Raw genomic sequence first — 24771 nt, forward strand, 5'->3', positions numbered from 1 at the left:
TTTGTGTTGGTGCCAGAAAAACATCTTTGTTTGAACAAAGGTTATCAGTGCAAACTGTCCCATAAAAAAGTTTGTTTAAAATATGAGGGGCAAGGAGGAGGATGCATTTCAAAGGCTTGACTTTAGAGCCAAATTAAGAGGAGTTTTCAGATCAAAAATTGGTTACCATTTTTGTCAGTGTCTGATGCCACCACTCATGGCTTCCAAGAATTCCTAAACTGGGTTAATAGGGTCATATTGTGAATGCCTCACTATAAAATGACTTGAGTCCAGTGAAATCTCATTAGGGTTAAGAATGTTTCAGGGATCCTTAATATTTTGATTTTTGTTTTCTGAAATTGGATTTTATTTTATCTTATAATTTCAGTTCATCTAAATTTTGTGTTCTGTACATGTGATGTTTGACTGTACCATTGACTGTTATGGAAGTTCAGCGTTGTATGTCTCTCTCTACACTGTGGTGCACTTAACTTGTGGATTTTTTATACTAAAAATGTAGAATAAAGACTATTTTGAAGATTTGAATAAAGTGATGAAGTTGCATTACACCTCACTCCAAGGATTCTTTACTTAGCTTGTTTTTAGATTTCTTCTGCATATAACTTCTTTTATTTCCCACCTAGAACTCAGCTAGGTGCTGCTGCTATTCTGTTTTCTTTGAAATAAATGCAGGAGTACAAGGCCAAGATTTTTGACTATTTTCATGAATTTCACTTTAGAGTCTACACTTATTTTCACTTCACTACCTAAACAACTTCCATATCCTGGGATTCTGAATCTTAACTTACTCAGGGAACAAAATTGGTTTCTCCTTACTTGCTCTACAGTTCAAATTGAGGAAAATGTCTTAGTATTGCAATCCCCCTATACATTCCAGGTACCCTTCAGTTAGTTTTCCCAAAGTTCTGTGTGGTGAAATACTGAAAACTGGAATCTAGGCTGGCAAGATCAATTGCTCAGCCTTTGGATCTTACCTTGGGTCACTTAAGCTTGGATAATGAAGTCAATAGATAAAGACCTTAAAAGAGGGCTAGCTTAATTCCAAAGTAAACATTATCTGAGGAGCTAATAATTTATACCAAAACATTGTACCTTTTAAACACACATCATTTTGAAACTAAATTAAATTCAAGAAGCTTCTTGGATGGATTGTGAAGAAGCTGGTGGGAAAGGAGGTAGGTAAGTTTTTCCTGGTTTCCTCTGTATGGGATCTGGGACACACTGACTCTTGCCAGCAATGGAGACTAAACCAACTCCTCTCCCAGGGTATGTTTCTGATGATACTCCTCTGGGACAAGCTTCCTGGACCATCTCGGTCTCAAACTGCCGATAAGTTATGGGAATTTCTGGAACTTCCCTAGGTTCCTTACTGCTTAGAATAGGACATATGCAAAGGGATTAAATAGCAAAAGAAAATGATGTCAAAAAAGTTTAAGCAAAGATTAAGTCAAAATGTAGCTAACTTCTTACACATGAAAACCTGATTTCTATATCAAAAAGTTTAATTTGGCTAAAAATAGCATACGTATAAGGTTATTGGGGAACATGGAAAGGGGGGCTGAAACTAAGGGATGCAGCACATTCATCAGGAGGTAAGATCCCGAGTCTCCTATCCCTCCTAACCTGGCCTTTTCCTACAGAATCCAACCATTGGGAAGAAATTCTATGGATATTTCCATTAGGGCTATAACTAGGTGACCAGGTGAGGGAACAGAGTATGACCAGCGACATTCTTTTCCTTCCTTCAATGTGTTGAGGCACATACCAAATGTTCCCTAGCATAGCCCCACCTTGGCGAGTCACAAACACCAACTCTATTACATGGTCTGGTCAAAGACATAAGCAGCTTTTTTCATGTCCCTGGTCATGAACTGGGAGTTCAGTTCTGTTGTCATTTGGGCCTGTGCCCTGGAAGAAGCTTGGAATTGCCCACATCAATGTCACTCACTGGCTTCAGATAAAACTTTCCTCTAATAAATTAAACAGTTGATGTGTTAGCACTGGAGCCAGGAATTAGCTCCTTGGGGCCTGAGAATCATTAGATGAAATACTCCTCCTTCTCTCTGCCCTTGGCTGAGTCACTCTCCATCTGGAGGATGGTGCTGGGCTCGCCTTCTGCAGGTTCGTAGGTGACGTAGCTGCCTTTGTTCTTGTACAGGTAAAAGAAGATCAAGATCACGACCGAGAGCAGGGTGAGGAAGACCACGGTGATAACAACTTGGAAAGGAGAGGGAAAATGGAGATGTTTCAGGATTGAGGACCTCTCAGGGATTCACTGGGTCACCTAACTTAGATGATTTCCTCACTTCCTAAGAGTTTCCTTGTTTTAGTTAACTAGTGTACACTTTCAAATTCCAATTCCCCCTTCAAGCCTGACTTCCATGGTACATGGTATCCATGGTATCCAGGATCTGCTACGGTTTTTTTTTTTTTTTTTTGGTACCAGGGATTGAACCCAGAGGTGCTTAGCCACTGAAACATATCCCCCAGCCCCCACACCCCCCCCTTTTTTTTTATTTGGTGGTGGTGCTGGGGATTGAACCCTGGTCCTTGTGCATGCTAGGTAAGCACTCTACCAACTGAGCTATATCCCCAGCTCCCTTTTTTATATTTTATTTAGAGACAGGGTCTCACTGAGTTGCTTAAGGCCTCACTAAGTTGCTGAGGCTGGCTTTGAACTCGTGATCCTCCTGCCTCAGCCTCCAGAGCCACTGGGATTACAGGCATGTGCCATTATACCTGACTCTCCTAGTTCTTAAGGAGGCAATGCTTTTTTTCCCCTTTGTTTTCTTTTTTTGGTATTGGGGATCGAACCCAGGGGCACTTTACCATGGAGTTACATTCCCAGAACTTTTTATTTTTTTATTTTGAGACTGGGTCTCGTTAAGTTATTGAGGTCTTGCTAAATTGTTGATGCTGGCCATGAGCTTGTGCTTCTCCTGTCTCCGTATTCTGAGTCCTTGGGATTACAGGGGTATACCACCTCAGCATGACACAATGCTTTTGATTTTTGACAAAACTGAATGTCCCTCCCAAACTAGTTCCTGATGATTACGATGGAAATGGGAAGTAAGTAAGTAAACATGTTATCCCAACAGGAAAGGTGTTTTTAAATCCAGAGCTTCCGGCAAGGGTTTTTCTGATCTTTCCCTCTTCTTCACCCACTTAACAAACCACATATATCCTCATTCCTGCCCACGTACTTGAGTGTAGCATCCATATGCACCAAAGCGTATTTGTGGTCACCTTCCAACCTACCATTTACCAGCAGTGCCTCTGACAGAAGTTTTTTTTAATAGTCATGTGTACAAGAACCTATGCTAGAATGAGTCCGCTAATGGATTTGGTCCCTGATGTTGTGGTGTTTCTCTCAGTTCTTAGTTTATCACACCAGATTCCAGGCTGCTTTGGAGCAAGATCGCAGTTGATCCCAGGGGTCCTTTGGATTTGGCTCAGAGCCTTTGTTACCTGCAATAAGTGCTGTGCTGGCTTCTTCAGCTTCTGGGGACAAGGCCTCAGTGGCCTGCAGAAGTGGGGTGGTCAGTTCTGGAAAGTTTAGAAAAGTAGAAAAGAAATGGGATGATTTTTTTTGTTCTAAAGCATATCTTTGTCCTTCAAATTTCATCACCTGAACTTTTTCTCTATTCAAAAGTTCATCATTCAGCTCTTACAGGAAATCTGAATAGAAAAACCTAGAGAACAGAGGAAAAAATAAACTGCTTCCCAAAGACAATGAAAATTTTGATGGATTTCTCTTTGCCTAGGACAATGGTTAAGAGTATGGGCTTTTGAGCCTGACTCACTTGATTTCAAATGTGAACTCTGTCCTTTACTAGCTATGTGACCTTGGGAAAATTACATAACCTTACTATGTACCAGTCGTTTCATCTGCAAAAGGCAGATAACACTTTATAGGGTTGTTGTGACAGTAACACAATAAGGATAAGTCATTATTAAGAACTGTTTGTTTGTGTGTGTGTGTGTGTGTGTGTGTGTGTGTGTGTGTGTGTTTAGCAATATTGGAAACTGAACCCAGAGGCATTTTGCAACTGAGCTACATCCCCAGCTCCCCCAACCCAATTTTTTAGAGACAAGGTCTGAGTTGTCCAGGCTGGCCTCAACTTGCAATTCTCCTGCCTCAGCCTCCCAAGTAACTGGGATTACAGGCATGTGCCACTGTGCTCAGCACATATTTTTACATAAATGAAATCAAATGATGAGTGTATGTCCATGTACAGATATTTATATCAAAGTGTCATTGTATGTGCATTTTTTTCAGGGTTCTAACTCTTTATAATCATTTTTAAATAATGAAATAATGCCCCTGTACCCCCATCAAAAACCCTTTTCTGTACTTCCAGGATAGGCCCTACACTTTGAAAGGCTCTGAAACAAGGCTTCTCCTATCCTAAATCTATCCTGCACCCCTTTCTGTAGTACTCCTTTTATCCTTCAGAGCCTGAAAACCCCAGCTAAGTCATTACCCAGAATTGGGGCATAATAAAACTGTAGCCTCCAGAAGTCATTTAACATTTAAAATGCTTCCACAGGAAGTCAAGAAGCTCTTTAATTCTTTCTTAATTAGTATTTTAATGCATCAGTTTGAAAAGATGACAGTTAAGTAAAGGTTACTGCCAGATAGAGTTTATCCAGAGAAAGGCAGGCTGGCTGACCCTGGAATCACCCTTATGTTCATTCAATAAATAACCACAGCAGCACCTGTCGCCACTTGGCCAGGTGCTGTGCTAGACACACCCGGGATGGCAGAGTAAAGCAGACAGGGCAAGCTTCACAGAGCTTATCCTCCACCACACCCACAATTTCTACAGACCACACCCACAATTTCTATTGTTCGGAACTGCAAACAGCATGACAAAGGAAATTCCACATTTAGAAAAGCATTTGGTAGCGGGACCCAATGCAGTCTTCCAGTCAAGGGTGACTTTCCAAGGAAGTAATATTTGAACTGGGAGTTGAAGTAGGGGTAGGAGTTTACTGGATAACAAGGATAGGGTACATTTTAAGCACAGACAATAGCCAGGATTAAAGCTATTAAAGCTCTGAGACAGGACTCAATAGGCCATTGTGGCTGGTGCAGAGGGTGAGCATATTCCTGTTGAGTGCCTGACACCTTCAGGTTTCCATCCAGGGCAAGTGAAATTGTGTCAACAATAGTGGCCTGGTGAGCCTGTGCTAAGAGGGGTCAAAGGTCTTAGGGGAGCTTCATGAGCCATTCTGGTCCTATAACACAGAAAGCAGAGATGGGCTGCCTAGGGAGTTTCCCCTTCCCAAGGCCAGGCCAAACTTTGCTCCACTTTATTTAGGAATGGGAGTGTACTTGGTCACTTTGACCCTGATTCATTCATTCACATCTATTATCCATGGAGACTGTATTAACCAACTTTACAAGGCTAAATGTGGATTAAATGAGAAAACATGTATCATTATAATAGGTACTACTTAAAGTATCATTTAAGGTGACTACATGTTTAGTGATTAAAAGGAAAAGCTGCTTTGGGTTTGAATCCTGCCCCAGCCTATTACTAGATGAACTTAAGGAAGTTATTAACTCTCTGAACCTCAGAGGTTTCTTGATCTGTGAAATGGGAGTGGGGTGGGCAGTTTCTAGGATGGCTCCTGAAGATCCTCACCTCCTGGTACTGACACCTTGTGTATGGGCTCCTCTGGTGTGTGGGATGGACCCTGTAACTTGCTTCCAGTAAACAGACAGTGGCAAAAGTGATGTGATGTCACGTCTGAGATTAGGTTAAACAATACTGAGACTTCCACCAAAAAGACATCCTGAAGTTTCTCTATCTGGTCATCACCTTAGACTGCCTCCTCTCACCAGGCACTTTCCTCTCTAAAAATCTCCCAGGCCCACCCTCCATCTTTCTGCCTTCCTTAAACATGTAAGAATTTAAGATACACAAAGCACTGAGAATGTTAATGTACGTCCAAGGCCTAAATATAAAGATGAGTAATTTTAGTTCAAGTAATCAATAATATACTCTGCACCCATCATGTACCAGAGACACTGACATAGAAGCTGAGAATATACTGGTGATGAGGTCGACCAGAGACCTGACCATGGAGCTGAATTTTAGTATGTTTCAGAGAACAGATACACAAGAGTCCCTGGAAAGAGAATCTGGAAGGGAAAACAATTCCTGGTAGGGAAATTCTACAAATGAACCCAATTATAACAATTGCCAGTTACTAAGACCCTGATTTGTGCTAGGTACTTTATATACATCATTATTAATCCTTAAAACACCAATCACTTCAAAGTGGGAGTTTCTGTTTGCTGATGTGGACACTGAGGCCCAAGGAGAGTTAGGAGGCATGACTCATATTACACATGAAGTAACAGAGAATGAACCAAAGTCTGAATCCTGAACAACCTACCCCAAACCCCAAGGAACGTGCTCATACCAAACCCTCCTACCACCGTCCTTTTCTTTTCCAATAGGGGAAAAAAGGAAGTGGCAATGAAAGATAACTATAAGGCAACATAACAAGTTTTCCAAAATGTGTGAGGGTTTGAAAGTATTGGATATACTTGGGCTGGGGTGAGCTCAGTGGTAGAATACTTGCCTAGCATGTGCAAGGCTCTGGGTTCAATCTCGAGCTCTGCCAGGAGAGAGAGAGAGAGAGAGAGAGAGAGAGAGAGAGAGAGAGAGAGAGAGAGGGGGGGGGGGAGGGAGAGAGAGAAAGGTATGAATACCTATAAGAAAAGCCAGATTACAATCAAATACAGATTTAAAGTGAACTTCATCATAGGTGATTACTCAGAGGTGATTACATCAGTGAAACGTGGAAAGCATGTCCACTTTCCCAGTTTTAGTTCCTGACCTAATCAGAGGCAAGTTTTCTCACAACTAGAAAACCTGTGTGTGTGTGTGTGTGTGTGTGTGTGTGTGTGTGTGTGTGTGAGCATGCACAGAGGGAGGTGATTTATTACTGAGGTACATCCCCAGCCCTTATTTTATTTTTGAGACAGGGTCTCACACTAGATTGTCCAGGTTAACCTCAAACTTGTGATTCCTTCTGCCTCAGGAGAACATTTTATTAATACAGGAACACCTTAAGAAAAAAAAGTACAGTAGGATGCCTTCTTTGGATACAGTTGCTTTCCACTTACATTTTGCCATCTGTTGAAGCAGTAAGCACAGGTGAGGGAATTCAAAGCAATTTACCTCAATACTAAAACAATGGATTAATGAAGAAAACAGACCCTACCTCAGATTTTTATTTTTGATGAGAATGGTCTGTACTAGAAGCAAAGGCTCTCTAGAATCTACATCTAGAAGAAGGAAGCACCCAGCCCTGGGTATAGGCTGCAAAGGACTGAGTGGAATTCAAGGTTCAAATGCTAGTGGGGATTTAACTCTGCCAATATTTTTATTGGGGTTGTATTTATTAGAGCTCTGGCGTTGTATTGTCTGCTCCAATGCTATTTGTCCTGAAGCCCTTATGTTCAATAGTGTGATATCAGAATGAATCTTTTAAAAAAAATGTACATAAAGTCTTCTAGCAGAAATGCCTATATTAGAGGCTGCCAGAGACTTAAAAAATAGTGTCAGGAAGCTATATGTAGCTCAAAGTGGCAAGGAAATTTGAAGGACAATTTCAAAAACATTGTATCTGGAACAAGAACATAGAAAGAGCTAGACTTGATGTTTGGGTCTGAAGGTGAAGTAAGAGAAAGCAGAATTCCCCCAGCCCTTTTTGCCTCTGTTTCCTATCAAAGAGAATGATTTTTGCACTAAGGAGCTATAGGAGCCTTGGGAACACAGAAAAGTGAGATCAAGAAAAAGGAAGCTTCTCAGAAAGTACCAGGCCATTCTAAAAGGGGTCCAGATAAATGATAGTCAAGGGATCTGACAGTTTGTGAATGGGATCTCTGTTGGTAACACAGAAGCTTCTGAGGAAGAGGAAGAGACCAGGAACCTGAAGGGCTGTGGGAAGGTGTTTTTTCTTTTTACTTTCTTTTTTTTTTACACTACTGAGGATTGATTTCAGGGGTGCTCTACCACTGAGCTACATACCAGCCCTTTTAATTTTGAGACAAAGTCTCATTAAGTAGCCCAGATTGGCCTTAAATTTGTGATTCTTCTGCAGCAGTCTCTCTTGTTGCTGGGAATACTGGTGTGCACCACTGCACTTGACTAGGAGGTGGATTTCTGTAAATAACTGGAGAGCTTGATCAGCTTCCCCAGCAACATTCTGGAACAAGTTATTAGGGCCTGCTTCAGGGGCCTTGAACTCAGAACAGCAAGCATGAAGGGTCAGTATGGAACCACCAAGAGCAGGCTGGAGTAAGCAAGCTGTCAGCCTTCTTAGACTGAGATTTCAGGTTTGTAGACAGAGAAATTAAAAAGTTAATTCAATAATCATTTACTGAGTGTGAACCCTGTGCTAGGCTCTGGGCACAAATCAGTGAATGAAACAGGAAAAAATTTCTACTATCATTGTCCCTCCAAAAATTAAATGAAATTACTACAGATCTAGTAATTCCATTTCTGGAAATATATACCCAAAAGAAAGGAATGGGACCCAGTAAAATTTGTATAATGTTCACAGTAGCATTATTTACAATAGTCATAAGGTGAAACAATCTAAATGTTCATCAACAGATGAATGGATAAACCAAATGTGTGTGTACTCACAAACACAAAGGAAGGAAATTCTGACAAATGCTACAACATGGAAGAATCTGGAAGACATTATGCTAGGTGAAATAATCCAGAAACAAAAGGACAAATATTGTCTGATTCTAATTTTCTACTGATTATCTGGAATAATCAAATGCATAGAGACAGAAAATAGAATGGAGGTTGTCAGAAGCTGGAAGAAGGAGAGAATATGGAATGTTTAATGGGTTTAGTGTTTCAGTTTGGGATGATGAAAAAGTTCTAGAATGGATAACAACAATGGTAAATGTACAATGATGTGAATGTACTTAATGCGCAGGGTTGTACCCTTAAAAATGGTTAAAATGAGCTGGGTGTGGTGACTCAAATCTATAATTCCAGCAACTCAGGAGGCTAAGGCAGGAAGACGGCAAGTTGGAGGGCAGCCTGGGCAACTTAGCAAGATCCTGTTTCAATATAAAACTGAAAAAAGAAAAGGGGGACCTGGGGATACAGCTCAGTGGTAATGTGCTCTGGGTTCAATCCTCAGTAACCTCCCCCCACAAAAAAGATTAAAATGGTAAATTTTATGTAATGTATAATTCTACCACACAGGCAAAAAACCCTCTCTTCATACAATTTACATTGTTATAGAGGGAAAACAGTAAACAATAAACAAAATACATAAGAAAAAGAAATACAAGTAGGAAAGTGGATAGGGAGTTGGGATGTGGAAGGGGCTTACAATTTTAAGTAAGGTAGTCAGGGAAAGCTTTACTGATGAGACGACTTGGGTGAAGACTTAAAGAAGGCGGGGAGGCAGTCACAACAAGATCTGGGAAAGGAACATTTCTGGCAGAAGAAACAGCAAGTTCAAGGTAGGATTGCCCATAATGTTAAAAAACACCTGGGCTGGAGCATACTTGGCATGTTAAAGGCATAGGAAGGGACAAGGAGACGAGGAGGAGGAGATGAAGTCAAGGAGGGAATAGAACTTGGGCCTAGTAGGTCACTACAGGGATCTGAGTTTTGTTTTTGTTTTGATACTGAGGATTGAATCCAGTTTATGCCTAAGCTTCATCCCCAGTCCTTTTTATTTTTTATTTTGAGACAGGGTCTCCCTAAGTTGCCAAGGGTCCTGCTAAGTTGCTAAGGCTGGCCTCGAACTTGCCATCCTCCTGCCTCAACCTTCTGAGTTGCTGGGATTACAGGCACGCTACATTGTACCCAGCAGGACCTCAGTTCCTTCTGTGAGCGAGATGGGAAACTTTTATAGGTTTCTGAACAGAGACAGATTAAATTACTATTTTAAAGTAATGCTTCTTAAACTTTATTGTTCATAACAATGTCTTAAGGTTCTTGTTAAAATGAAGACTCTGATTCAGTAGATCTGAGGTGGGGCCTGGAATTCCAAAGACTACTTCTGAAACCCTGAGACCAACATGTTGTGAGGAAGTCCAATTAGTACAAAGGAGGACAACAGGCCATGTGAAAGGAAACCAAACACTCATGGCTCAGCTGACAGATGGCATCAACCATCAGATGTGTGAGGAAGGCCACATTGGACCTTGCAGTTGCCCAAGTGAGCACAGGTGAAGTCCTCAGAGGTATGCCCAACCAGCCCACTGAACTGTCAAAAATCATAAACTGGTTTTGTTTTGTTTTGTTGTGAGTGCTGAGGACTAACTTCGTGCCTTTGTACATGCTCAGCAAGTGCTCTAATACTGACCTAAACCCTCAGGCAAATTGTTATTTTAACTTATCAAGTTTTGGGGTGGTTTGTTATGTAAAAACTTGTAACTGAAGCAGAGATTTATTTTGTTATTTTTTGTTTTATGTGGTGCTGTGAATAGAACCCAGGGCCCCCCTCATGCATGCCAGGCAAGTGCTCTACTACTGAGTCACACCCCCAAGCAGGGATTGATTTTAAAGGATCCCTCTGACTGCAGTGTGGACAATGGTTGCGGGAAGGTAGGGACAAGGGTAAAAGCAGGTTGTACCTTGCACAACCAAAGGGGGAGACTTTTTCCAATTTGCACAAAAGCCTTGATTGCACTTAGCAGCAGTCCAGTGAGTAAGTGGTGGGATTCCATTCTATTCTGAAGCAAGGACTAACAGCATTGAATGTGGGGGTGGAATCAAAGATGATACCAACGTTTTGGGCCTATTACCTGAGATAAGGAAGCCTGGAGGAGAAACAGACTTGAAAGGGACATGACTGCTTATCAGATACACAAGTGAAGATGTCAGGACTAGCATTTTGGGAGGAGATTGGGACAGGAGATTAAAACAAAACAAAAACCCAACCTATCAGTATATTGAAGACCACAAGTGTAGGTGAGACCCACAGACAGTAAGTACACACAAAGAGGGCCAAGGACTGAGCCCAGGGAGACTGAATAGCAGCTAAACAGTTCAAATACGAGGACCATTCACCAAATTTCACCTCACAGAGGTCACAAATGACCTTTGCAAGTGCTGGTGAAGTGCTGAATATAAAACTGTGGTTTAGGGTGGGTTCAAAAAAGAAATGGAAGAACCACTGTAGGCAGAATATAAATAAACTCTTACAAAAAGTTTTTCTGTAAAGGTGAGCAGAGAAATAGGGCTGTGACTAGAGAGGAAAGGGAGTTCAGTTGTTTTGTTTTTTAGGATTGGAGAAATGCCAGTGTGTTTATGTGTGGACAGGAATGACTCATATGAGAGGGAACAATCGAAGCATGACAGGGGAGAGTGGCTGGAACCATGTCCTCCAAAGAATGGGATCTAAGTGTACAAATAGAGGGGTGGACTCTAGATGGGAGCAGAGAGTGGATCCATTTTAATAGCAGGAAAAGCAGAGTATGTGGCACAGACACAGGTAGGAGGGAGATAGGGGTAGGGCTTTAGCAGTTCTGTTATGAGAACTTTAATTTGCTCAAGAAAATAGGATGCAGGGTCATCTGTTAAAAGTGAGGATAGAATCAGGCGTGGTTGCACATGCCTGTAATCCTAGCTACTCAGCAGGCAAAGGCAGGAGAATCACAAATTTGAGGCCAACCTGGGCAACTTAGCAAGACCCTGTCTAAAAATAAAAAATAAAAAGGGGCAGGGATGTGGTTCAGTGGTAGAGCATCCCTGGTTCAATCCCCAGTATCAATGAACAAGTGAGTGAATAAATAAGAGGATAGGGAGAGGACTTAGGGAGAGATAAAGGTGCTGCATGATTGATGGAATCCCCAAATTTGATAAAATTGTTTTAAATATCCTTGTGAGAAAAGTAGGTTAATATAGCCTAACTTTAAGGACTAAGTAAGTGGGGCAGTAAAACTTGTCTGTCAAAGAATTGAATGACACCAGTCTAGACAGAAGTTCTTCCACTGAGATTTGACCTTAGTTGTTTTGGATTGATATTGTTATGACAAACCTGGGCCAAATTAAGATCTTTATATAATTCAAATTAAAATTATTAAGTCAAAAAACAAATATAAGAAAGTCTAATATATTAGGGTAATAATAATGGTTATAGCTTAAAATATATATATACATATATATATAAATATATAAATATATATATATAAATATATATAATATATAAATATATATATATATATATAAATATATATATATATATATATATTTTAAGCTATAACCATTCTTTGCAAGATCTTTGGTTTTGCTGTGCACTTCACTGGTACCTTCTACCTGGGTTTAGCATGCAGGGGTTTAGTGCAGCCCTACTTTGTCCCACTCCTAGACTGCTGAACACATTTGCTGTCACAATTTTGAGGTGTGCAGGCAAACCATGTCAGATAAGGGAAGTTTGCAAGAGAAAATTCAGGAAGAGCTGAGTTTGAATTCTGTCTTCAAGTGGACCAAGGGGTGACCTACACAAGAGGAGTAAGCACAGAAACTGGAGGGAAAAGACAGATGTCTCCTGGACAGACAGAAGACAAAAATCATCACAGGTTCATAGGCTACTGGAAAGAAAATCAGAGCACAGAATTAGTAGTTGAACGAGGCTGATCCTCAGGACCTCGCTCAGATTTAATTTCAGAAATTTTATAAATTGGAAGTGTTCTATTTCTCTTCAGAATCCAATTTTAAACTGGTAAAATTTCAGCAAAATCTATAGTTTAGTTCTGACTAATCACATTGCACCAATATTAATTTCTTGGTTTTCATAATGTACGTTCATAGAAGGTAATGTCATTAAAGGAAACTGACAGTTTCTATAAATCTAAAATTCTTCAAAAATAAAATATTTGAGGGCTGTGGCTGTGGTTCAGTGGTAGAGTGTTTGCCTAGCACAAGTGAGGTACTGGGTTCGATCCTTAGCATCACATAAAAATAAATAAACCAAATAAAGGTATCATGTCCATCTGCAACCAAAAATATTTTGTAAAAAATATTTGAGCTTGGAAATGAAGCTCAGTGATAGAGCATCTGCCTAGCCTGCATGAGACCCTAGGTTTGACCTCCAGCATAGCCAAAAATTTAAAAAGTAAGAATATCAAAACTTTGAACCCCTCAGAGTGTCCTGGGGGCTTATGAGCAAGGCCTTCAGGTTCAAGCATCAGAATTATAATCAATATTTATCATTTGCAGTTTATAAAACATGCATTATCTTATCTCCACCTCAAGGATGCAGAACAGCAAGCTGAATCAAGCAGCAACAGATTGCTCAGCAGTTAGCTGAGTGGTGTTTCAAATCTCTCTCTTTAGTCCATAGGACACTACCAACTTTCCAAGTTCCCTTCTTTGCCTTCGGTTGGGCATTTTATTTACACATCCATTGGGTAGTGTTCTCTGTGTTTTGAGGCAGAATGGAAAGGGTGTTCACTGTGGCACTGTTTGCAAGACACATTTCTGAATGTCTATTAGTAGAGAAATGCTGTAATAATTATAGGCCATCCACTCTGGAAACACCATACAATTGTTAAAATGAATGGGATAGAGCCAGGCGTGGTGACGTGGGTACCTGGAGTCCCAGTTACTTGGGAGGCTAAGACAGAAGGATCATTTGAACCCAGGGGTTCAAGACTAGCCTGGGAAATTAATACATGTTAATTAACACATTAACATGTATTAATTTTTAAATGAAAAAATAGACAACAACAAAGTGATCTAAGTTCAGGAAACCTGGTGTGAAAAGGGAGGCAACATGCTTGGGTGAGCTCAGTGGTAAAGGGCTGGCTCAGCATGTGCAAGGCCCTGGGTTACATTCCCAGCACCTAAAAAAGGAGGAGGGAATGGATTGAAACCTTCCCCCATTATCTCCCCTGTTCCTACTCCAGTTCTTTCCTGTCAACTTGTCCAAACAAAAAAATAGTAATGCTACTCTCTACCTTCCCTTCTCACCTTTTTTCTTGTCAGTGGGAGGCCAGGGCCGAGGACAACAACAAGATTAAAGGCTCCACCCAAGTTCCAACCAACAGCAAATAACCTTCAAGATCTATTCTGCCCATTTACCCTTCTTGTTGACCCACATACTGGCTGCTTTCTTTGTGGTCCTTGTTCCCAGGTTGAGCTAAAGCTCTTATCACAGAGGCATCAGATCTGTTGCCTCCTGAGGCTGCCAACCTACTTATTTGCTCTAGACCTGCCCAGCAAAGGCGACTCCCCCAGTTCTCCTTACCGTGGGAACCCACCCTGGAATTTTGTCCCTTTTTCCTTCCTTCTCTTTCATGTGTGCCGAGGGGCCACTGGGGTGGAGTGAGACCTTGGGAGCAGTCGACCATGACAGAAAGAACACAGGCTTGGGAATGAGACAGGCTTGGCACAAAATCTACCTCTGCCATGATTAGCTGCACCACCTTGGGAAATTTTCTTAATCACTGAAAATTTCTTAACTTTTTTGAAACTCAGCTTTGCTTCAGTAAAATGAGAATAAAACCTGCCTCACAGGGTTGTGACGAGGAATAAGCATGATGAAAAATGCTTAGTGGCTTGGTGTGGTGGCAAATGCCTGTAATCCCAGTGACTTGGAAGGCTGAGGCAGGAGGATTGCAAATTGGAGGCCAGCTTCAGCAACTTAGCAAGGCCCTGTCTCAGAATAAAATAAAAATAAAGGGCTGAGGTGTAGTTCAGTGATAAAGCACCCTTAGGTTCAATCCAAGAAAGAAAACAAGGAAAGAAGAAGGGAAGGGAGGAAGGAGTGGGGGAAAGAGGGAAGGAAGGAAGGAAGGAAGGAAAAATGTGCCACATGTCTTAAAATGGTGAGGACAACCTGAGAGGTAGCCAATGTGATTATTAGGTGGCAAGAGATGGGCTTTCCCTGGTAGGGTGGGCAGAGCCCACAAGGCAAAGTTCAGTTGTCCTATTTCTAACAGGGCTGACTTTTGCACTGGGCATGGTGCCCAGGGTCTACAGCACTTCTGTGGGCCCATGAAAATGCTTTTTAATGATTTTAATAAGAAGAAACAACACATTTTAGGTTAAATAAATATTAATGTTGCTATATTGATTATTAATTATAAGTATATAATATTAATATTATATTCTTCTTTATGCCAATGCAGTTATAAAATACAATTTTTAACTTTTTTATTTTCAAATGAAGAAGCCCACAAAAGGCGAATGTTCCAAGGGCCCAGAAAAGTCATAAATTAGCCCTTGCTTTCCAGCCCTGAAGGATATCTCCTTTAGGAAATCTCTATAGTTTGGGGCAGAGGGACGTGGAGGAGGCATTGGCAGGAAGGGTGGAGTGAAGAGCTGGACCCTTGGTTATCTCATCCTTCAAAGAATAAGCTGCCTTTCTGTCTGTGATTGCTATTCTTTTCTCCATTTCTGTCCCTGAACTTACATTTGCCTGGACCCAGTGGGTAGGTATGGTATGTTCTAAAATATCACTATACTCATGTCACTCATTGGGTCAAGAATGTAAATATCCCCCAGCACCCCCCAAAAAAAAAAAAAAAAAAGGATGTAAATATCACCTGGTGTGGTGGCACAGGCCTATAAGAGGCTGAGGCAGGAGGATTGAGAGTTCAAAGTCTGTCTCAGCAACTTAGTAAGCCACTAAACAACTCTTTGAGACCCTGTCTCTAGTAAAATATAAAAAAGGGTTGGGGATGTGGCTTAGTGGGTAAGTGCCCCTGGGGGTTCAATCCCCAGTACAAAAAAAAGAAAGAAAGTAATGTAAATATCAACAAAACAATAATATAACACTCAATTAAAAGATGGGCAAGGACCTGAATAGACACTTTCCCAAAGATACCCAGATAGCCAATAAGCACATGAAAAGATGCTCAGCATCACTAATCATTAAGGAAATGTGAATCAAAACCACAGTGAGATACTACTCCACACCCAGTTTGGTTACTCCAAAAACCCTAGAAAATGACAAGTGTTGACGAAATATGGGGGCTAGGGTTGTGACTCAGTGGTAGAGAACTTGCCTAGCACAAGTGAGGTACTGGGTTCGATCTCCAGCACCACATTAAAAAAAAAACAAAAACTGGACAAGATCTGAAGAAACTGGAACCTTTGTACATTGCCGGTAGGAATGTCAAATGTACAGCCACAAGGAAAAGTGGCAAGGTGGTTCTTCAAAAAAATTAAACATAGAATTACCACATAACACTGCAATTTCACTTCTGGGTATCAAAAGAACTGAAAGCAGAGAACAGATATTTACACACTCATGTTCATAGCAGCATCATTCACAACAGCCAAAAGGCAGAAGCAACCCAAGGGTCCAACAGATGAATGGTAAACAAAATGTAGCACATACATAGGAGGGACTGTTATTCAGATTAATAAGGAAGGGAACTCTGACAGATGCTACAACATGGATGAAGCTTGAAGGCATTACGCCAAGTGAAATAAGCCAGACAAAAAGGACTAAAATTATATTACTCTATTTATATAAGGTGCATAGAAGAGTCAAATTCATAGATATAGAAAGTAGAGGGCTGGGGAGATAGCTCAGCTGGTAGAGTGCTTGCCTTGCAAGCACAAGGCCCTGAGTTCGATCCCCAGTACCGCCAAAAAAAAAAAAAAAAAAAAAAGAAAGTAGAATGGTGGTTGCCAGGGGCCTGGGGAGGAGAGAATGGGGAGTCCCTGTTTAACGGGAGTGGGGTTTCATTTGGGAAGATGAGACGGTTTTGAGAATGGACACTGATGACGGTGGCACCACAATGTGAATATACTCAACACCACTAAAGTACACAAAAAATGGCTAAATGGTAACACTTGTAGTATTTGTTTTACCACAGATTTTTGAAAAGGAAGAAGAAAAACAAATGTAAATAGTTCTCCTTTGCTCAGGTCTTAACCAGCTATGCCAACTGCCCAAGTATCCCCAGGGGCAGGTTCATTCTGGAAGTCCTCTGTCCTCTCCTCCTGAACACCTCCTGGGTAAGCCCCAGTCTCTAGAGCGACACACTTGGCACCATCATCATCTAATTGATACATTTAGATACATCCCTTTTTGCCTCCATAAACCTCACCCATCCTGCCAAGGATGCTCAGATCCCTTCCTCACTGTGTGTGTGGGGGTGTCTCAATGGATTGAGCTAGACTTCTACCCATTTTTCCTTTTTCTTATCTCTTCTCACCAGACAACTACAAGTCTGAATTGTATTCATCACCAGTCACAGGAGACACTGTCTTGGACTTCCCTTGGGGTTGTCAGTTGCCTGTTTTCATATCAATAAAAGAAGGGAATGTTGGTTCTAATGACAAATGAGACTGTGCATATGAAAACAAAGGAAGCCAGATCAAGCAGTTCTTCCTCTCTCACCCTATCTGGCAAAAAAGCAATCAATATGTAAATATCTCATAGTTTGTTTAACCCAGCCTGATTCTCTGGAAGGTGAGAATCCATTTTCAGTGTCATGAGGTAGATCCCTGCCAGTGCATACTTCCAGGGAACAATTTTTTGGGGGGAGCAGGGGTACCAGGGATTGAACTCAGGGGCACTCGACCACTGAGCCACATCCCCAGTCCTATTTTGTATTTATTTTAGAGGCAGGGTCTAACTGAGTTGCTTAGTGCCTCACTGTTGCTGAGGCTGGCTCCTGCTTCAGCCTCCCCAGCCTCTAGGATTACAGGTGTGCACAATGGGATTTCAATACTAGGTCTGTATAACAGGAGTGGAATTAGAAGGTAGAATCCCTTTCCAGGGAAAAGTGGGTCTCTAACAAGTACTTAATAATTCTAACCAATGTTACTAGAGCTTTCTAGATACTAGGCATTGTTCTAGGTGTTTTATATGGACTATCTCATTTAACCGCACAAATAGCCTCAGAAAATAGGTACTATTTTCCGTATTTTATAAACCAGGAAACTGGAGCTTAAAAGCTATCTTTTGGCCCCTTATCTTTGGAAGGTTCCTTTTTCATGTTTAATTATGGGGGTTGCTGCCACACTCTTTGCCACCCCTATGAATGATTGGGGGGGTGAATGTAAAGCTGCTCTTTTAGGCTTATAAAGAACTTCAGAAAATCAAGGTCACAAAGCTCTAAGTAGTAGGGCCAGGAACTCTACAGGTTCTGAAGACTTCAGAATAAAACTGCCCTAAGGGGCACACTCTGTTGCCTCCTGCTTCCCAGGACATTTTCTTGAGTGAGGCAAGCAGGGAGGGCTGAGGCCTCCTAGAATTCCAGGCCTGATCTAGGGGTAGGAGATGTTGAACAATTCTCTTGCACTGGATTAGGCAAGGCCTTCACCTACCTCCAGGAGAAGGTGTGGTCCGGAGGTCAGTCATTGCTGCCAAGGGTTGAGTACCTTGCAGGATAGGCAGATCTGTAGGAAGAAGGAAAAAGTCAGTAATGACGTGGGTAGACCTGGAGATTCCTTTGGTGTCAGGTTTTTTCCTAAGTCCCTTCCCCACTTCCTCTTTTCCCCTTAGAGCTTGTCTTCAACCCTTCTCTTTGGGTCTCCCAGAGTTATCTCCTCGGGCTCCAGGTACAAATCTTCCCCCAAGAGCAGATCCGGGACCCCCAGTTTTGGGGTATGCCACTTTTGCGACCCTTTCACTGGGCCCCCAATTTTATCTAAGAGATCTCTTAAGGCCTGAAAAAGTTAGGCAAAGGTATGCAAATACCAAAGCGCGATTACAGGTACCTGGGCTGCTACCGCCTGGAGTTTGGGCGGAGCCATCCACTAGGTGTCAGAAGAGGGCCGAGAAGGTCAGGCCCAGCGGGGTGGGGGCAGGGGCACCGTCAGGCAAAGAAACGAGATGCGGTGGCCCCACACGCCTTTTGGCCAGTCGCAGACCCCGGCTTCTCCGTGCTTGGCCCGCTTCCCCATAGTCCTCCCTTAGTTGCCCAGTGCGCCGTCCACGCAACAGCCGATCGACCCCACTGGCGCGCCCTTCCGAACCCCAGCCTGTGACTCCAGCACCCAAGGGCCCCCCAACTCCACGGACGTCGAGGGTCGCGCGTGGACCTGGAGGGTTGGGTGCTTGCCCCGCAGCCGCCGCGGCCCCCACAGCCCTCCTGAGTTACCGGCACTCGGAAGGGCTCCGCGCACAGAGGGGCGCCGGTGCGCGCCGGGCGGCGCGGCTGTGCGTCCCGGGACGCCGAGCTCCGGCCGCTCTCGGTTTCAGTTCCTGCCGCGGCCGAGGTGGCTGCCGTGTGAGTGTGGGCGACCGCGCTCGCCTCGCCCTCCTGCCTCCCCAGGTCCCCTCCTCCGCGTGCTCACCTTACCAGTCGGACGGGCTGCGGGGCAGGGCCCGAAGCCACTCCGCGGTTCCTTTTGAACTGGACGGGGGCGGGAACCGCAGAGATTCGCGGCTGCCGGGAGAGGCCGAGCGAGAGGGACGCGAGGAGGACCCCGCGCGGGAGGAAGCCGAGGACAGACGCGCAGAGTTAGCGGCCGAGGCCGGCCCGAGTGGGGGTGGGGGCCAGGCCGCCTGGGTGGGACAGGAAAAGAGGAGAGAAACCGCCCTCTCCAGGTTCCCTCTGCCCGCCGGACTGCCTCTGCTCCCTAGGGAGGAAAGGCTGCCTTCCCTTCTCCGGTTGTCACTGTACTCTCCATCCGGAGCCGCTTCCTCCCTCGCCCAGAAGCTCCAGAGCAGATGGGATCTGAACTCCCTGCTAACAGAGACCGTCGGGTCTCCCCGGGGTTGACATAATTTGAGTTTTCAGCAAGTGTAGAAAATTGCATATGCCTGCTCTTGCGTATCATTTATGCAAATAGTCTGGTGTCCCGAAGCTTGGACTGTAAGCCAATTTAGAAGGTACACACGCGGGTCGTGAGACATTGCAGGTGAGGTAGGCAAAGAAACGAGGCCTCACCCAGATCTTACTTGTTCGACAATCGACCACCACACTGGACAATCGACCTCCAATGTGGAGGGTAAAAGTGTCCTGGACTTTGGATTCAAACAGACCTAGCTCGGCTGCTTGCTGGCTGTGTGACTTTGGACAAATTAACATCTCCAAATTCTGTTTCCTAATGCCTAAAATGGGGTACTTGAGAGTGATCATTGCTTATAAAGTCATTTCATAACAGAAGTTCTAGCACATGGGAACCACCTTAATATAAATGTTAATTAGCACCATACTTTGTGGCAGGAAATGTTCCACATTAATCAGAGAAACTCAGTGAGTAAGAGAATGTAATAGTATATAACTCAGGCTCTGAAACTGGCTCTGCTGTGTAATTTTGGACAAGTTACTTCTGTTTCATTTCTTTTGCCTGGGGGAATACCTGTCTCATACCATAGCATTACTGTGGGGATAGAATAGTTAATTCACACAAAGCATTAGAGCCTTACCTGGCACATAGTAAGTGCTCAATAAACTATTGTTAGCTATTGTTATCGTGGCCACTCACTTAGGGTTGAACTTCTTGTGGTTATTCTGCCTTCCATCCCAGTGATACAGACTTCTGTGCTTACTCTTTACTCCTTACTCCACAGATTTGAGAATCAGTATTTATATAGATCATTAGAAAGACAGGTATCATCAGGTTGTGGGTATTCATCTGGGAAATAAAGACTGAGAGAAAGTCTCAGAAGAGAGAAAGGCATAGAGTGAGAAAAAAATATTAAAGCAAGAGTATTGCTTTCATTCCTAAAATGTTAGTTAATTATAAAAAAAAAGCAAACAAACAAACAAAAAAACCCACCAGGAACAAAAAGAAGGAAAGGGTAAAAAAGAAAAAGTTGATGAAATTCATCTCATATTTTTAAAAGGCAAGGCAATATCAGTTAGGAAGAAGCTCATGTGTAGGAAATGGTCAATTCAACCAAGGAAGACAAAAACGTGGCATCTAGGCAAGATGTACATTAGTTATTAAAAGAAAGTTCACCCTAGCTAGTCCTCAGATAAGAAAATATCCAAGAGAAAAGGAAATTCAAGTCCTAAGGGCTAAATTCCAAAGGAAGACAATTGCTTGCATTTATTCTGGCTGACCAGCTGACCATGAATTGCAGGAAGTGTTGGGATCTTTCTTGTATCTGAGTCTGTCTCTCCTACAGCATTCTCTGTGAGCAAGTGGCCCAGCTGTCTCCCTACTGATTTGCCATCACTTTCATAATTTTATTTGATGGTTGTTTGATCTCTTATAATTTTTCTTCTTTAAAATATAACATTAAAAGTTTTGCTCATACATGATTTTTTCTTGCCGGCACATAATTCATACTAAAAGTGTCAACATGCAGAAAAATAAGATCTGATGTGCACCCAATTTGGTGTATAAAAAATTTGAAGGCAGTGTTATGCTCTTTGATAGATCCTAGTAAGCCCGAATATGGCATATTTCTTGGGTTCTCCATATGACTTACCTAGTCTATCAATATTGTCCTGTAGATTTCTGGAGGGCAAGGACTGGATGGTGAACATTCAAGTACTTTTATATAAAGATGCTTACAGTGGACGATGAATGAAGCCTCATGTGGTGGTGAGTTTCCAGTGATCTTGAGGATTAAATGCTAAGCCTGAGAAACTAGAGCAGCCATCCTTTTCTCAATAGAGCTCCAGAGACCTCGGAGCAGGGAACAAGAGACACTCATCTCCACCTTTTTTTTTTTTTTTTTTTTTTGGTGTGTGGGGTAGGTACCCTGGATTGAACCCACTGAGCCACATCCCCAACCCTTTTTCGCATTTTAGAGCGGCAGGGTCTTGACCTCACTAAGTTGCTGAGACTAGCTTTGAACTCTAGCTTCAGCCTCCCGAATGCTGGTATTACAGGTGTGTACCACCACGCCCAGCTCCACCCCATTTTTATACTCATCTCCACCTAATTTTATTGGCTTTCAGCCCATCTTGTGCTGCTGCCAGGATGGTAGTCTTCTAAGCCATAGCATTTTCCCTGGACAACTTTAACATTTTGTGAGTCTGGGAAAATCATTTGGTTCTCCGTCAAAGACTGTCCACCTTATACAAGCATACTGGCCATTTACCTGCCTCCTAGGACCCTTCAGTAGGGTTGTTTTCAAAAGAAGTACCAATCTCAAAATTTAGTAAAAATTTTCACTTCATTTGCACCTTTGTTGTAGCAGTTACTGCTTCTGTCCCCCAATAGGCCATAAGTCAGTCCCTAGAAGTTCTTCTCTAGCACATTTGCCAAAGAAGATCCATTTCCTGGGGAAATGAGGGGCCAGGAAAGCCCTGGAGACAAAAGGCTTGAGCTGGATTTTGCCAGATGAACTTGTGAGTGGCTTGCATAGGGAGAAGCCTTGTATTTGTAGCTTTCCCCCTACATTTCCAATGCCCCTGGGTGTCACTTCCAGAAATGATTCTGAATCCCAAGGCAAGAGGTTTTTTTCTAGTAGGCAGTAGGGCTTTTATATTTTTAAAAACCCTCCTCTCCACAGGGACATGCAACCTCTTTCCTTTTACTGATGTACATGGTAGAAATCCTTTGAATGCTTACTCTTTTTAAAGAATACAAGATCAGATTTTAGAAAAATGACTACCCAGAGTTTTGATTCACATAGCCCCATGGAGATGTGGTTCAAGATTCTTCCTAGACTCATCATCATGGGTGTGAGCCTGCTTATCTGGGAGTGGCCACTGCATATATCCACAAGTTCACAGAAAGGGACAAGGAAAAAGGGGTTGCTCATTATCCAGATCAGTGAAGTCTGATGGAAAGAGACAGGCACATCTCTGGAGTTGATCGTCCAAAGGGTTTGGAAGCATTTTCCTGATTGAAGAAAAATAACTCAGTTATGGTCATCTACACTTACTAGAAGGTTATGCAGCATATTATGTAGCATGCGGCATGTTATGTAATGCTTGATAAAAATAAAGTGGAAAAATGACTCCTAAATAGAAACATATATTACCAGCTCCCTAACAGCCATATCTACTGAAAAATTCTACAAGTATTTCAAACTCCAGTTTAAAAATATATATATATATATATTTTTTAGTTGTAGGTGGATACAATGCCTTTATTTATTCATTTTTATGTGGTGGTGAGGATCAAACCCAGTGCCTCACACCACTGAGCTACAACCCCAGTCCTAAAACTCCAATTCTTATAGGGCACACATATATTTTTTTTGTGTGTCAGGGGGGTACTGGATTGAACCCAGCAGCACTTAACCACTGAGCCCCTTTTAAAATTTGATTTAGAGACAGTGTCTCGCTGAGTTACTTAAGACCTCACTAAATTGCTGATGCTGGCTTTGAACTCATGATCCTCCTGCCTCAGCCTCCCAAGCACTGGGATTAGAGGTGTGCGCCCAGCAAGGGTTTGTTTTTACAGCTTATTCAAGGCATAAGTGATAAATAAATTGCACAGAGTACACGATTTGATAAGCTTCAACACATGTATATATCCATTGCCATATCACCATAATAAAAATTAAGAGCGTTTCTATCATCCCTAACAGTTGCCTGTGCTTTTTTATCATCTACCATCCTCATCACCACTTGTCTTCTTTCTAGCATTATTACTACACCAACATGTCATGTTGTGCCTTGAACCTCCCCATCATATAATAGGGCCAGTCACAGTTCCCCATGTCCCTAGCCATTGGATGGGCAAATCATATTAACTGGGCCGGACCTTTTTTCTCTGGGGAATGTAGATCTGAAAAAGATGTGGTGCCAGGAGGTAGCTTGAGCTGAGTCTTCTAATGGCAGCTGCCTGAGTGGCAATCCTCACATTCCTGCCACAGGCAACCCTGGACTGGCTCTTGTCCTTCCTCCTGCTTGATTGTTCTTTGTTCTACAAGCTGCCTGCTCTCCTTCCAACATATCGTTTATTGCTTAATTTTGTCAGTTTATTGCTTGCTACTGGAGGCCCCAGATAAATACGTTTCCTTCTACAGTCACCAGGAAATGATACCACCAGATTCTAATCTCTCAAATTTAACCCAGAATAATTCTTTAAAACCTCAGTGTCTACCACATGTCTAACCCATCATTAAATCCTGCCCATTCTTTTCTCTGCTCAATATTCTCACTGCTTTATTTTTTGCAGTACTTGGGATTGAACCCAGGGGTGATCTACCACTGAGCTACACCCCCAGGCCTTTTTATTTTTTGAGATAGGGTCTCACTAAATGGCTCAGGCTGGCCTTGAATTTGTCATCTTGCTGCCTCAGCCTCTTGAACTGCTGGGATTATAGGCATGGGTCACCACACCCAGCTTCTTACTGCTTCTTTAAAGATCTTACTTCTTTCCCTCATCATTGTTTCTCTAGTACCTAGTCCTGGTATTCAGTGCTTGGCACAGAGTAGCTGCTCAATACATACTTGCTGAATGACTGAATGGAGAGTGACATTATCACCCTTGAAAACAAGAACAAGGATGGAAAGGCATTTACATGTGTACATGTATTTATCGAGGTGGCAGGACTTCAGAGTTACTTATTTTTCACAAATATTTTCACAGAAAGCAAATGGTAGGACTTGAATCCAGGACTTCTGGCTCCAAATTTAATCCCATTTCCACTATATTATATTTTTCCTTCATTTGGAATTTCTTATCTTCTTCTATCCTGCTCAGAATCCTATTTGAACCAAGTACTTACTTATGAACAACTAGATACAGCTCTAAAATATAACCCCAGTATATGTAGTAATGTATCTGGACTGAGGGTGGATTAAAGGAGGTACAGCCTGGAGGTAGAGTGAGCTGGGGGTCAGGGATATGACTAAAGTTGTCTGAACTTGGGGCAAAATCAACACCTGTGCCAAATTGGAAAACAGTGTGCTGGGTTTCAAACAAAGAATCCGTATACAGT

At 42.4% G+C, this 24771-nt stretch overlaps 1 protein-coding gene across 4 annotated transcripts; it reads right to left on the reverse strand.

The window, feature by feature from the left end:
• Positions 1 to 1481: 1481 nt before the first annotated feature.
• On the reverse strand, positions 1482 to 19401 carry Smagp (small cell adhesion glycoprotein). Of its 4 annotated transcripts, none has more exons than XM_047549315.1 (4): positions 19266 to 19401; positions 18294 to 18365; positions 3469 to 3546; positions 1482 to 2217 (listed from the first exon to the last, which is right to left on the reverse strand). In XM_047549315.1, the coding sequence occupies exons 2-4, from the start codon at positions 18325 to 18327 to the stop codon at positions 2039 to 2041; spliced, it is 291 nt and encodes a 96-aa protein (XP_047405271.1). In that variant the 5' UTR covers positions 18328 to 18365; positions 19266 to 19401; the 3' UTR covers positions 1482 to 2038. The 4 variants fall into 4 exon arrangements, with proteins under 4 accessions (XP_047405271.1, XP_047405272.1, XP_047405270.1 ...); XM_047549316.1 differs by lacking the exon at positions 19266 to 19401 and adding an exon at positions 19011 to 19241; XM_047549314.1 differs by lacking the exon at positions 19266 to 19401 and adding an exon at positions 19070 to 19238.
• Positions 19402 to 24771: the final 5370 nt, after the last annotated feature.

The sequence above is a fragment of the Sciurus carolinensis genome, chromosome 4, assembly GCF_902686445.1.
Source record: "Sciurus carolinensis chromosome 4, mSciCar1.2, whole genome shotgun sequence".
Taxonomy (NCBI): Eukaryota; Metazoa; Chordata; class Mammalia; order Rodentia; family Sciuridae; genus Sciurus; species Sciurus carolinensis.